We start from the raw sequence: 16,465 nt of genomic DNA, 5'->3' as shown, positions 1-16,465 counted from the left end.
CCTTAATGAAAGAGATAATTTATCTGAGAAAAACTTCAAAGTAATAGTCATAAAGATGCTAACTAAAGTCAGAAGAAAATGGATGGGCACACCAAGAACTTCAAGGAGATAGAAAAATATAAGAAAGTACCAAACGCAAGTCACAGAGCAAAAGAATACAATAACTGCTGTGAAAAATACACTAGATGGAATCAAAAGGAGGCTAGATGATAGAGAAAAATGGATCAGTGACCTGAAAGTCAGGGTAGTGGAAATCACCCAAACAGAACAGAAAAGATGAACAAATAAATTCAATGGGGATAGATTTAAGGATCTGTGGGAAAATATCAAATATACTACATTCACATTATACAAGTCCCAGAAGGAGAAAAAAGAAGGGGGCAGAAAACTTATTTGAAGAAATAATGGCTGAAAATTTCCTTAACCTGGAGAAGGAAAAAGACATCCAGGTCCAGGAAGCACAGAAAGTCCCAAATGAGATGACCCAGAAAGATCAACACCAAGACATGTTGTAAATAAATATCAAAAGTTAAAGATAGGGGTGCCTGGGTGGCAGAGTCAGGTAAGGGGAAAAGACAGTCTTGTCAACAAATGGTGTTGGGAAAACTGGACAGCTACATGCAAAAGAATAAAAAAAAAAAAAGGAAACTAGATCAGTCTTAAAGCATATGCAAAATTTAACTAAAGATGTATTAAAGATTTGAATGTAAGACCTGAAGCCATGAAGCCATAAAGATCCAAGAAGAAAACACAGGTGGTAAGCTCCTTGATATCGGTCTTAGTGATATATTTTATTTTGGATCTGACTCTACAGGCAAGAGTAACAAAAGCAAAAATAAACAAATGGGAGGGGTGCCTGGGTGACACAGTCAGTTGAGCATTTAACTCTTAATTTCAGCTCAGGTCATGATCTCAGGGTCCTGGGACACAGAGCCCCGCATCGGGCTCCTGGCTCAGCAGGGAGTCTGAGCATTCTCTCCCTCTCTCTCTAAAATAAATAAGTAAATCTTTTTAAAAAAATAAACAAACAAATGGGAGTATACCCAATGAACAAGTTTTTGTAAGTGAACGAAACTATTAACAAAATGAAAAGGCAATGTACTAAGTAGGGGATAATATTTGAGAATCATCCATTATAAAAGCAGCTAATAATAACCAAAATCTATAAAGAACTCACACCACCTAAAAGCAAAAACAAAACAAAACAAAACAAAAAACAAAACACAAAACAAAACAAACTCAATTTAAAAATGGGCAGAAGACCTGAGTAGACGTTTTTCCAAAGAAGATATACAGATGGGCCAACAGGCATATGAAAAGATGCTTGACACCACTAATCATCAGCAAAATGCAAATCAAAACCACAATAAGATCACCTACACCTGTCAGAATAACTATTATCAATCCCCCCACACACACACACATACACATACACACTAAAATAACAAGCACTGTTGAGGATGTGGAGAAAAGGAAACCTTCATTCACTGTTGGTAGGAATGTAAATTAGTACCACCACTATGGAGAACAGGACAGAGGTTTCTCAAGAAATTAAAAATAGAACTACCATACAATCCAGCAATTCCACCTCTGGGTATTTATCCAAAGAAAACAAAAACACTAACTGGAAAAGATATATGACCCCTATGTTCATTACAGCATTATTTACAATAGCCAAGATATGGAAGCAACCTAAGTGTCCATCCATAGGTGACTGGATAAATATGTGGTATAGATCTACAATAGAATACCACTCAGCCATAAAAATGAATGAAATCTTGCCATTTGTGACCAACATGGATAGACCTTGAAGTTATTAAGCTAATGAGTCAAACAGGGAAAGACAAATACCACATAATTTCACTTATATGTGGAATCTAAAACACAAAACAGATGAACAAACAAAGCAAAACCAGACTCATAGAAAACAGACTGGTAGTTGCCACAGGAGAAGGAGTTGGGGGTGGGTAAAATGGGTGAAGAGGATCAAGAGGAACAAACTTCCAGTTATAAAATAAGTAAGTCATGGGGTATAATGTGCAGCACGGGGAATACAGATAATAATATTATTAACTCAGGTGACGGATGGTAACTAGACTTACCATGGGGATCATTTCATAATACATACAAATGTCAAATCACTATGTTGAACATCTGAAACTAATATAATATTGTACATCAATTATACTTCAATATAACAAAAAAATGAAATACTGGTTCAGAGCTGGTGCATACACAGTTAAATCTCATTTGTAAAAAGTTATATCCCACAGGGAGATAAAGGTACACTAATATTTGGAAGCTATAATCCCTGCACTTTACTGTATCATTTTTTTCTACTCATGAAATAAATGAAAAAAGATTTAACTTTTGAGATCATTTAAAATTATGTTCTTTAAAGGAAATAAAGGCAAAGGCCATTTTTGAAAAAGAACTAAGCGTGTTTAAATGAAAGTACCTCGAAGAAATTTCAATGCTTCTCCAGAGTTTAAAAATAAACAAAGACGAGAAGGAGGAAAAAAGGGAAAGCAGTCACATCCCTGTGAACACAACACCATCTCAAAATTCAAGGGGAATTTCACAGCTTGTTATATAACACTAACTATCAAGCCTTACTCCAGCAGAGATCTAGGTAAACCAAAGTTTCAACTTCCAGACATTCCATAAGGTATGTGATTTACCAAAGAGGTGAAACTTGGAGTCACCACCATTAGGAGCATTCACCAGGAAGGTAGTACAATTGTTCAAATACTCAATTAACAAAATTAAATAATTTAACCACACACTTATCACTGACAGCCCATCTGTTTGTTTTACAACATACTAGATGCTTGTAATGAGCTGGCAACGGTGTAAACCATGTCTCACGTTCTCAGTCACTGGTCTAAGGCCACCTTCCAGCTTTCCCCTTTCTTCTCCCAGTGTAAAGGAAGTTAAAAATAATAATAATGATGATGACAACAAAAAAAGAAAGAATTTCAAAATAAGAAGCCAAATAGTTCCTAAGTATATTTCACCGGATAATTATTGGATGGGGCTTTCAGAGAGGATACAAGTAAACTGCAGCCACTTAACAGCTCACTTCCCCAGGACAAGGATGCGAGCATTTCACGGGTTGTTGACAAAGGCCCATCAACCATGAGTCGCAAAATCAAGTCACAGTAGTTAAAGATATTAAAACAAAAACTTTTAATAAACCCAATTGTTGTTTTTTTTTTTTTTTTTTTTTTAAAGATTTTATTTATTTATCTGACAGATAGAGAGACAGCGAGAGAGGGAACACAAGCAGGAGGAGTGGGAGAGGGAGAAGCAGGCTTCCCGCTGAGCAGGGAGCCCGATGCGGGGCTCGATCCCAGGACCCTGGGATCATGACCTGAGCCGAAGGCAGACGCTTAACGACTGAGCCACCCAGGCGCCCCCCCAATTGTTTTTTAATAGAAAGAAGCAGCAGAATAAAAGAAACTCATACAACATTTGAAGTTTTTAAAGATACACATTCTTTAAAGTAACAAAGTCATTAACGGTACAAAAGTTTGACATTTGAGTGTGTAGAGATTGAAGAGAAGGAGCCACAGACCACATCGTAGGAAATAAATCAATAGCTTATTTAACTTTTAAAACTTTCAAACATAATCATAAAAATCTTACAAAAATTTAAGAACTAAATAAACCTAAAAATGAATCATTACCTAAGTTATCCGGATCATTTTTATTGCATAAGTTTTCCAGAAAACTGCTTTAAGCTCTCCCTTAATTCTCCAAATTCAGCTGGAGTGCTGACTCTAAAGTGTTTCATCAATATACAGCAAAGTAAAATGTTTGCAGGGATGTGTGATGACCAACAACATTATCAGAATAATTTAAATGCTTGATTTCTTCATCAGCATAAGTGCTTTCTGTGATTATGATGTATACGTATGAATGAAGGAGCAGTTGGCCCCAAATGAAAATGTCCCTATTAAGCATATGCTAAATCAACACCACTCTATATCTGGGCATAAATGAAGATAAAAACACTCAACATTAGGATTCAATTAAAAACCTCCAGGATACATTACCTGCCGCCTCGAGCACTGAAAGGCACTACATGGATTCCCAGAGGCCCTCCATCGTTGGGGACTCGTACGAGCTTTACCATATCACTGTGAGACAATGATGAATGAGGGAGCATGAACATGTACTGTAAACAAACCAAAACCGAAACAAAACAAAACAACAACAAAAAAAACTGCTACAACACAGACACACCATAAACAACAAAAGAGAACAAAACGAAAATCTCACCAAGCACACACGCATACACATACACATTCTGGAATACAAGCGTGGTGATGAGAGCGGCAGTAAATACTACATACCTGAACACTAGTCTGATGGCTTGGAGAGACAGCATTCATCAGAAATAACTACATTAAAATGACACAGAACCCCTTCTCTCAGACCACACTCTTTTATGTGTAATACAAGTACACATTTTATAAGTCAAACCTTACACTTCCACTGAAAATTTTCCATCCCAGTATTTATTTCAAGGATAATGAAGATTAAATGAATAAAGGTGTTTTGGCTGCACAGCACTTTAAAATTTACAAAGTGCTCCTGCGCAGGTCACATTATCAATCCTTCCAATAATCCAATGAGGTCAAAGCTTTTGTTTTGCCTCCACAGGTTCCAGGCCAGATGTGATCCAGCTATCTTTATTTCCCACATTTTTCCACAACAATTCAAAGTCCTAAACTTCTGTAAGTGTACCACAATGCCGGGAATGAAACTCATTCCTCAAAGCCAATAGATACCTGCTAAACATCAAATAATTTCTATAAGTGTTTGTAACTGAACCTTAAAGTCATGAAGAGAGATATAAGTAACATGAAGTTACTTCTATTACATAACAAAAGTACTTTACTATTAATAAGCCTGAGCTTAATGAAAACTGGGGTAATTTGGAGAATGTAAATTTTCTAAATCTTTTAAGTGCGATTTCATTTTCTTTATAGAGTTTTCCGTGTGTGTGTGTGTGTGTGCATGTGTGTAGTACACAGAAATCTAAGCAGGTCTTATCTGACAATCAATTTTTAAAAATAGTGTTTCAATTAAATACCTAGTAGAAGCAACCTGGACAACTATAAAGATTACCAATGGATTTGACAAAGATTGCAGTTTAGTTTTTATATAATGGAAATGCCAACTCTTCAATTGTATTTCTAAAATAAAAACTTAAAGTTATCCTAGATACTATTAATGTCCTCATTATGTAATACAAAGACTAAAAGAAAATTAAAGACAGTGATATCAAACAAATCAAAACAAAATTAAGAATATGGGCATAGATGTAATCACATATGCTAACTAGGAAAAAATAAAAATTTTGCCAAACTGCCAAAATATTTACTGAAGTAATACTATTTAAATGAATTAATTTTTTATATTGTCATAGAATTTCACAACTTCTATTTTAGATACTGTTACATATCATTTGAACATCTATTTAATGATTAGTTTGTCAACTGAAAATAGTACGGTAACTTTAATAAATTTATTTTATTCCACATTCTATCTAAAAAGAACTAGGACATGGCAAGTACTTCTTAACTGTAATAGAGTGCTGGTTGCTGTCTATCTAAACATAACCTGATTCTAGACCCTGTTTAATCTCACTGAGAAAGTTCTGAGAGCCTTCCCTTGGAAGACCAAGAAAAGACAAAATTAAGAGTTTATACATGCTAATATCTAGGCCTCCTCAACTTTTACCCAAAGTCAGACAAAACTTCAGAATGATTGCCCTCCCTGGTCTAAACTACCAAGGGAAGAAATTCTGAGAACACCTTCCACTTAAACATGCCAATACTTAAGATAATTGTAAAGTTGTGATAATATAGTAAAGTTTTCTTTGTCCTTTTATAAGTGAAGTCATGTTTAAGGGCCCTAACCTATGACTCTAATTTTTCAACAATTATCTTGAGAGATTCCATTTCGAAAAAATCGAAAAAATATATACTGAAATGACTAATGCTTACATGATCCAACTGGTTTTTCTAGTAAAGTCTATCTATACTTTTTTTTAATTTAGCAAAGTTGAAGAACAAACAAATGACCAAAACACTGACATCGAAAGCAATTTGAAAACAGTTATAGTGCTGTTAACACAACAAACATTTTCAATCAAATACTATTTTATATTATCATTTAATAGTATTTGCCAAGGCATGAAACCAGGACAGGTACATGTAAATTTCCATGCTATACTTCTTACATTAGGTAGTTACAACTCAATAGATGAAAGATGCTCTTTGGAAAACAAACCAATGCAAGGCATGTTTTTAACTAAGCACAAACATTCCGCATGCCATATGCTTTTGGAATACTTGCTGCTATCAGTAATGCTACACGTATATTGCAAATTTAGTCAAAACCATCAGTAACTTACTCCAGAGAAAAGCTGGGTATGTTCTCCAAACTAGTGTCAGCATGTCCAACAGGTTCAACGCGACTGTTGTCTTCTTCTGTCCCATCCTCATCCTAGAGACACACAGCACAAAGAGAAGAATATTCTGTGTTAGGTTTACTTCCAGAATGTGAAAGGAAACTGGATAAAACTGGAGTTTAGTAGGCATTCTGATCATGTTAACTAGGTCCTTCTTCTAGGGAGGATCAGCTTTAATGATAAGATGGGTATGTGTATACGCCAAGCTGTATTTTAAAGCCACAGTCTCCTGAGTTAGCATATCCCAGGAGATGGACAAGACACCACTGCAGTAAGGAAAGAACTTCTACTTATGTGAATGTTCTTATAATTCTTATTTCACTCTTTGGTTTATGTTTTCAGGAATAATTATGCATTACTACAATGCTACGTTAATAAATAAATGTGCAGGGTACAGGTGATACTTGTTTAAAATTTTTACTAATCCAAATAGTTGAGACCATTAAAAACCTTAACAACTACCAAAATCTTCAATGTTCCTCAGTTCCTACTAAACCAGCTTGTCAAAATGAGCATGCAGTAAGTACCACCCTAGACTCAAATCTTTCATCCTCTGAAATTTCACATAAAGTTACCCTAAGCCAGCTGACTGGTTATCCAGAGGTATCTATGAAGGCATTAAGATCTTAGCCATAAAGAACCACTTCTGTTTACTCCTATTATGAAGGACCAAGCATAGGGAGAGGCACAAACAGCAAAATAATCAACCCCCACTTTCGTATCCCTCCTTTTATGAAGGCAATATTGTAAGACATTATGTTCCAACATGTTGTAGAAACTGGGTGAGTACGCTGGTACTACAAAAGGTGCATGTGGAATAAATGTGATGGCTACCTAAAAATAAATGAAATGCCACTCAAGAATATGCCTCATTTTATAACCTTGGCCATCATCTTTTCATTAAGGAGTTCACAGTTAAGTTGGCTTTTCAGGATAATTCAAATAATGATAAACATGACTGACTGATATCAAAGGTCTTTTTAACCAAATTAGAATATTCGGAAAAGACTTGGAATCTCCAATCATAGTGGCTAAGTGGCTCAGTGTGCTTCACCTTGGATCCACAGTGTCTGGTACCCAGTAGATATTCTATATATTTTGCTAATAAAAACAAAATCATCCCTAGAAATCGTTGGGGTAATAAGTTTCCAAATACACATAAATAAAATTTATTTAATCTGTTTCTTGGAAGTTTATATGTATAACTTATATAAACATAATTTGTTAGGTCTAGCCTTTCCACTATATAAATTTGGTAACAGTGATTTTCTATGTGAATTTATTAAACCACCTATATAGGAGTCTACCATTAAAGAAAAATTTTATATTTTTAATCATGTATTTGAGAGACTCATAGTAGAAATCTATATGCCATCAACAAAGACATCAATCAACAAAATGGTAAGCAAAGGTCATAGGTTCAGCACAGTGTTAAGCAATATTTTAAATTCTTCAAGCAATACTAAGGCAACACAGAGCAGCTGATTAATACCTAATTGACAATTCCTCTGCGAATCCACCAAAATAAGAAGGTGAAGGCACAAAGTTTTTCTATGAGTTGTAGATAGACGTGTCCTCCATGGCAGTGTACTGCATGAAGTAAAGGTACTCGAAGATTGATGATCGTATGATTTAAGAGGCTCTAATATGCACTTCTTAGTCATCTATCTCTTTTAAGCACGAGCACACAATACATTTCAAAGGTTAACTAGCATCTTGAACCTGCCTAAGGACCACACTTTAAATGTAAACAAGAACTCCTGAAATTAGGCTTTTCCACTGGCAGTGGGGGTAGGAGGAGAGCAAAGTGATTGTTTATAAATCAGATGGAAAACACAAAAATAATCTTTCAAGTTAAAAACATTTCATTTCAGGATTCATTAATAATTTAAGCCCCACTGAAATGTTACCATGATGTATAACCAGTGAAACACCTAAGTTATACTATGAAACAGCCACATAAATGAAATGCCCCAAACTACAGTGATAAAACAGTAACTGATAATTTACACATTCATTGTTCCCAGAGTGGCCATTATCAGGCCCCCAAGAGCATGTAGAATATTATTTCATGCTGCTGCATATGGTGTTCAGTTTAGATCACAACATTCACTGCCCTGAGGCTGAGCTGCAATTGCTATGGGAACCACAACTTAAAATTTCCCAACTTCTGGATGGGTAAATATCAACTCCTGTGCTGCTTTATTTTGTTGTTTTGTACTTCTAAAAAGCTGTGACTGAACATAGTTACTTTTAGCACAAGTTATATACTGAATTCCATTACAGACACAGAAAATGAAACTTGGCTTTTATTTATGTCAAATCAATACTGAAGGCCTAAAATATTAATTTAAACTACACAATGTTAAAAACTTCCAGGTGAGAAAATATACTTTTTATCTTTTCCCTTCTCTCCATTTTATAGCATTTTATAGCAGAGTTCGGGTTCAAGAATTAAACAGTTGGGTGTGAGTACCGACTCTACCATTTGCCAATTTTATATCCTTAGGCAAGTTACATACCTCTTCTATATTTCTATCCCTTCTTCTGTAAAATACAAACAATAAAGACATCTTCCTAGGACTACTGAGAGGGATAAGATAATCTGTATAACATGCATAACATGGTGCCTAACACATAATAATTGCCCAATAAATGTTAGCTAGTACTTAAAAGAGAAATAAATAATACATGACATATAAAACATACCGCAAATAAACGATTTAAGGCAATGTTACACAATTATATTTTAAGAGTACAAATTCATCCATTCATACTTTTTGCCTTACAAGACAACTTAATATTAAACATATTACCTACTCAATTAAATACAAAATCTACATTTTAGAAACATTCATAAAACCTGATATTTGTTGCGTTTTGCTACATACAAAGTACCTTCGTTGTAAAATGTCTTTGAAATGAGAATACACATTAAAAAATATAAACAGCTAAATGATGTATACAATCAAATAAATGGCACAAGGAAGAAAACACTACGGGTTACTGGTTGAGGGAATTTTCAGAGGAAAAGCAGATGTCAAGAACTATGAAGAGCCTGGGTGGCTCAGTCAGTTAAGTGTCTGCCTTCGGCTCAGGTCATGATCCCAGGGTCCTGAGATCGAGTCCCACATCGGGCTCCCTGCTCAGAAGGGAATCTGCTTCTCCCTCAGCCTGCCACTCCCCCTGCTCATGCGCTCGCATGGTCTCTCTCTCTCTCTCTCTGACAAATAAATAAAATCTTAAAAAAAAAAAAAAAGAACTATGAAGAGTCTATGATTTTATCCCACTTAAAAGCTCCTAACTTAGCCTGCATCGCTTCATGGATGCTAGCGGAAAAAAACGAGACCCCCCAGGTCAGAGACAAAGGACAGTTTATTACAGCAATAGCCAAAGTATCATCCTGTTACACACTTTTCTGCAGCTAAAATTCTTACAAAGCGATGTGAAGAGAACCAGGAACGCTGGTGCACACAGAATAAACCCGAGCTTAGGGAACCCAAATACCTTACATAGGCAGCAGCATGTCTGCCCGTTACTATGGAGGGAGACACTATATCGATCTTCCAAGGCTGTTTGCTGTACATACATCCTTGCAAGGATAGTCCACAACAAAGGCCTCTGCTCTCAAGATATACGAAAATGGAAGAGAAAAACGGAGAATTATCTCCCAACAACAGAGCTTAATCTAAGCATTGCCAAATGGTAGCATTTGTATGATTGCTAGCAAACTAAAACTAGGAATATCAGTAACAAAATGCCCTATCATAACAATGCTTTTTAAAGTAACATTAAATTCTACTAGATAACAGAGTCATACCTTCTATATTAAAACAAATTTTTCAGTGGGGATTTCTATGTTCAACCAACCAACCAAACAAAAATCAAGTATGAAAATTGAAAAAAAATCTTCAGATATGCGAAGTCTATTTCCCATGGACCCTTTCGTAGCAAGCTATTTTTGGATATGCTCCAGCAAAATCCAAGAAATTCAATAAAGCAATGGACAGAACCCAAGGAAAGTCCCAGAATAAGGTGAAAAGACAGCTCAGAGAAGAAACCGCCAAGTCAGATTAGAGCAACAGGATACAGAAGTTTGGAAAGTCTATCTCCCTGAGAAAAAAAAAAAATTAATAATTGGTCTGATATTTTTGAACATTTGGGAAATATTTTTTAACAGACCTGTCAGAGAATGTGGGGGGAAAGTTCAGAAATATAGAGATAAAACAAAATAGATTTTTAAAAGATCAAAAGCAAATGACTCCAGGAACAACAAAGGAAAATGTGTAGGGGAAAAAAAATTAATCAGAGTACCTACTTGGTCATGCAGTGAGCCACAAACTGCTATCTAATGTGACACTGGCTACTGACTTCACTTAGACATCTAATGTGACACAAGCAAGGAGACAGGAACACGGCAAGTATAAGTGGCAGAAAAAGAAAAAACCTTCATCTTCCACAGTGCAAGTCAACAGATGTAAGTAACTGTTCGCCAGGAAAGAGCAACCTAAATATTTTATTTAGAAACATGGAAGTAAATACAAGAATAAATATCTACATAAACAGTCCCTCTGGGGAGAGGGACTGGGAGAATCAGGAGAAGCAGTACAGAGTGCTCATTTTTTCATTAAAAGCCTTCTAGTATTATTTTTATATTTTTATTCTGACTACATATTTGACATGCCCAAAGTACCTAAGGCTGAAAACCCAACCTGCCAGCAAGGCAGCATCCTGGGGAGGAGCAGTCCACATAACTGTCCCAGACCCAGAGCTACTCCTGTGTGTCCCAACTCAGGTGCAGGAAAAGACTCACATCAGCAGGCTACAAGTGCTACTTGCTACTCAGGCTTCCAAGCCCCAGGCCCCACAGAAGTAGGTACCTCAAAACAACACCACTGGCAAAGCTGCTTGTCCCATGTTTATAGTTTTCTGAGTCCATATGCAATTTACTAATCAGAGGTCACTTTTACCATATAAAGATAGTGGATGGAAGCCTTTATCAGGTTTTCGGAGAAAGAGAGCCAAAAAATAACCGAAGTTTAAATTCTCATGCAGAAGAGGGGAAAGATTTTGTTACTCTTTTGCCTTATTACCATATTATACGGATCTAAGCAGAATTTTTTTTTAAAGATGGAAGCGTTCCAGTCAAAGGAGAGAAAAGAATAAGAGAAAATGAAAATGTGATAAGCTTGGGTGAGGAGGATGAGTTTTAGATCAGGTTAGGAATGTGTATTAGACAAGTGGAGATGAAGACATGAATTTATTTGTTCTCTGCTTCTAGGAAAAATTAATCTTATTCTCTTCCATACTATGAATAATATCAAGGCTAACCCTCAACTTAAAAAGCCCTTACAGAACCAAGGGATGATACATTCTGAAATCACAAGCACTCACATGAACTATGTGTTTAAAGAAAACTGAATTTGGCTAAACTCCTTAATTTCAAAAATTATCTAGTTGTATTTTTTCCTGCTTGAGTCCTAAATATCTTCTCTATAGTCACAGATTTAAAAAAAAAAATACACACACACACACACACACACATATATATATATATCCAAAACCATAAGTAGAAGTCATTGCAAAGAAGGAAAGGATCTGTAATTAGAACACTTAACTGAATGCTGCCTCCATCAATCACCATACAAAATAAGAGGACAAACTTGTTAACTGGTTTGCTTATAAAAGCAAGGAAATGAAAAGCACACATTCTGCTTTACAGCAACACAATAAAACTTTATCTAGAAACCAACCACCTGTATATCTATATTTAAACTCCAAGTTCCAAGGAATTAAATATTGTGAATAGTTATTACTTGAAAAAATGCCTATAATTTTAAGAAATAATTTATCATTTTAAAAACATTTTATAAAAAACTAGTTATTTGCCTCCTTAAATTTCCTGCACACCTATCTTTGATCTTTATGTTTAGGAAACACAAAAGGAAATGAAAGTTCTGATGCTATCTTTTTAAACAAATTTACAATAGTTTTTAAGTGTTTTTATTATTCTTAACAATAAATAATTTAATGGGTTCAATTATATTGCTACAAAAATGCTTAAGTAAACAGTCTTTTTCACACTTTTTAGAATGCCTCCAAGACTTTCCAAACTTAATGAGAGACACATTAACTACTAATGAGCTACAGCATCTCCCCCCAAAAAATATTTACTTGGATATTCACAGCATGAATTAAATCACTTTTGGGGGTCACATTTGGAGAAAAATAATTCCATGGGGACTCTCTTTCCACATCCCCTACTTCAAATAGAATTCCAGAAGGCTTTTGTGTTAATGTTGCCACGACTTGATTAATTGGTCAAATCACCAGGGAAAAGTAATTTCCCATCACATGTGGAAAACGACTGAAAATATCTAGGGGAGGGGGACTTCTCAACTGAGAATGGTAAATCTATAGCAACCTTCTAAACAAATAAAATCAGGAAATGTGTAATATAATTTTACTTCATGGTCCTTATATTCTACTTGAGTAAAAACGTTTATGAAAAAAAAACTGATTCAAATCCTTTAAGGACAGACAATACTAGATAATAAGACCTCTTAAAAATATTTTCTTGTACTGTATTGGGGAATTAATTACCATTATACTTTTAAATACAGTGCAGTTCATTATAACATAAACTGTACACCACAGAACCCAGAGATCAACACCAAATAATTGTGGCTTATATTAGGAACGATTCAGTACTTGTGATGTCGAGTATTAAATGTGAGCTTCATCCCCTCAACAGGATTCCAAACATTCTCATCTCAAGCTAAGACTGATCAAATGGAATGGCAAACACAGTATTTAACACAGCCCATGAAATTTTCATTTACCACAGAAATGAAACATTTCCTGTCTTGGAAAATACACAACATGACTCCACACAACCCAAGGCAAGAGAAGAGTCTTTAAAAGAAGAACAGATGGTGCTGATTTATGAAAGCTATCTCACTACAGAGAACAACAAAAAGTATGTATCTTTGCACCTGTTACATGCAGAGTGGAATCTCAAAATTAAGTTCCAAAATATAAGTCTGCTTCTCATAGATTATTAGAATTTCAGGGCATGGAGTAATCGTACTGGAAGACATCTGGTCCAATATCCAATCATATACTGGAATCTCTTCCTTCACTGAATTCTTCCATTTTTTCCTGTGCCCCCATGATACACAAAAGAAGCTTTACATATTAATCCTTACTAAGAATCACTGAATTCAATAACTAACCCCAGCATCCCACCTGGCATCATCTGCCTCACTCCTATCCATACTTATGCCAAACAGATGACCACTCAAAGTATCTATCACCACGTCAGCAATACTGAAGGCACCTGCTATGCATGAAGTGCCTCTGTACTATTTCTAGTCCCCCCACCACACAGGAATGGCCAGGCAGCCACCCATTAGATGATATGATTTTAATCAACCTTATCAATCTGGTTTCATAGGGGGCTTGTGTACCAGAATAACACCCAATTGTTTTCTTTTGAACATTCCTTAAAAAAACTAATTTATGGATTGTTGAAATGTATGGATTTTGTCATCTGACCATCTTGCCTTTCTAATAACATTCTAAACCTTACTGAGGTGACATTTTAAAATGTTTTATTCTGGGGGTGAAGTAAGTAATACCCAGGTAAATAAAAAAGACTTATCTCACTCAGTGGTATATTAAAATACCATATGTTTAAAATATATATTTTTCTTCGTTCAAAAAACATATTCTCCTTGGCTTAAAAATGATTTCAAAATTAATATTTGAAGGAACTAAAATAATTTTAAAATAAACTTTCATTTAAATCAATAAAAAACTGAAACAAATATTTCTTGCTAGTGATCAGTACAAACCACTTAAAGAGGCAAGAAACTTACAGATTTTATAATATATAACAAAAAATAAAAACGATAATTGCTAATATATATTGAAGACCTACGATGTGCCATTCAGTAGAGAATCTACTTCTTTAGTCTTCGATACAACCTCAGTTTAATCCTCAACACAACCCTTAAGCATATTCTAATAAACAAAACAATGGGATTTTATTTTAAAGATGTATTTTATTTTTTGTTTTAAAGATTTTATTTATTTGACAGAGAGAGACACAGCGAAAGGGAACACAAGCAGGGGGGAGTGGGAGAGGGAAAAGCAGGCTTCCCGCTGAGCAGGGAGCCCGATGCAGGGCTCGATCCCAGGACCCCGGGATCACGACCTGAGTCGAAGGCAGTCGCTTAACCAACTGAGCCACCCAGGCGTCCCAAGATGTATTTTATTTGAGAGAGAGAGAGTCCATAAGCATGCAAGCGGGGGCAGGGGTAGCAGGCGAGAGAGAGGGCAAGAGAGAGAGAGAGAGAATCTCAAGCCAATTTGGCCCTGAGTGCAGAGCCCCAGATGGCACTTGATCCCAGGACCCTGAGATCATGACCTGAGCCAAAATCAAGAGTCAGCCACTTAAACAACTGAGCCACCCAGGTGCCCCAAAATATATGGGATTTCTAATGAATTACATGTGAAACTTTTTCCCAAACATAAGTTAGCAACATAACCACATGACAAGTTCCCAGTAATCTATGCACAATGCAGTTTGGATAACAGAGCTGTGTTGCTGACATGCAAAGTATTTGTTAATAAGGTTTACTACACCCTGTATGTGAGATTATGTCTAGAAATGCACTGGGCATGCCCAGCATGTGCAGCGGTGCAATGAATGACGGAGCTGGGCAGAGACCCACCCACCTCGGCTACATCCTTATTCATGTCACCACACCCTACATTCCTAATCGGAATAAAGGAAGTAACTTGATCTGTCCCGGAAGCTGTGATGCACTCACAGATACCACTACGTGCACAGCACCTTACCTATAAAAATAAAATTTTTAGAGAAAAGAGAAAGAACCAATTTTACTAAACATCTACAACACAACACAAACTGCATATACACTCTTTCATTTAATCCTCACAACAAAGTAGGAGTTCTCATTATGAGAAATTAGGCCTAGAAAAGATTTCACCTTTCCCTGCAGTGGCTGAGCTGGGATTTTGAAAATGGCATCAAAAGGCCTATGGTTCGAGATTTGCCATGTTTTTTCACTCCATTTTACTCAAGGAAGAGTGACCAAAGCTAGTAAGTAATGCATGTGATCCTAGCCAACTAGTTAGTGTCAGGGTCAGGATCTATGAGAAGAGAAAATGTAATAAAATTTATGTTGTTAAAAAAAAAACCCACAGAACATTAAATTCTGAACATATCATAAATGAACTTTCATACGGAGTGAGAATTACTATCAAAATTGGGGGAGGGGTGTCATTTTAAGATAAACACAGGAAGAATGAACATCAGGAAATTTTACCAGTGGTTATATTTGGGTGGCAAGATTACAAGTGAGTTTTATTGTGTCTTTATAGAATTAAGTATTTTTACCATGAGCACAAAATCTTCTTACAATAAAGGCTATTTTTATTGATTTTTTTAAACCTTACAATACTTTTATAAAGGATTTTTTATTACGTAATATCACTACATTATAATTTCTCTGAAAAGTGACTTTGCATAGAATCAAGGGCTTAAAAATAAAACAGAACATTATAAGGAAGTACAAAGATGGGATTATTCATTGGTATTGATATGTATCATATTTAATCAGTCTTAGAAATCAAGCAGAGATTTTTTAAAAATCACTTTCTGGGTGTAGTATTCGGAATGGGAGAAAGATTAAGATGAGAAAAAGACTTCTTAAGATGCCATATAAATTAGATAACCAGAAGAAATTTCAATTAAACAGAACCAAAGAAAGAATGGAGATGAGTGAAAAAGAGTCACACCAAGGCAAGTTCATCATTGAGCCCTGTGGTCCACAAATACCTAAGAGGACTTTCATTAAGGACCAAGATATATATTTTTTATCCTGTTTTCCTAAATGATAAATACATATTTCACCATTAATAATTTTGAAGGGCTTATTAAGAAAACATATA

The 16,465-nt window shown here is 35.5% G+C and overlaps 1 protein-coding gene across 1 annotated transcript in view; it reads right to left on the bottom strand.

Annotated features, from left to right (window-relative positions):
• The window catches only part of PARD3 (par-3 family cell polarity regulator), a 647,142-nt gene that overhangs the window by 276,862 nt on the left and 353,815 nt on the right, over positions 1-16,465 (bottom strand). The window contains exons 6-7 of the mRNA XM_032395672.1: positions 6,428-6,519; positions 4,059-4,142 (exon numbers count right to left, since the gene is read on the bottom strand). Coding sequence (XP_032251563.1) covers positions 4,059-4,142; positions 6,428-6,519 — 176 coding nt within the window. The remainder of the gene's footprint in view (positions 1-4,058; positions 4,143-6,427; positions 6,520-16,465) is intronic.

The sequence above is a fragment of the Phoca vitulina genome, unplaced genomic scaffold (assembly GCF_004348235.1).
Source record: "Phoca vitulina isolate PV1807 unplaced genomic scaffold, GSC_HSeal_1.0 scaffold86, whole genome shotgun sequence".
NCBI lineage: Eukaryota > Metazoa > Chordata > Mammalia > Carnivora > Phocidae > Phoca > Phoca vitulina.
Note: the sequence above shows the minus strand (reverse complement) of the source record. Positions and strands in the feature narration are given on the sequence as shown.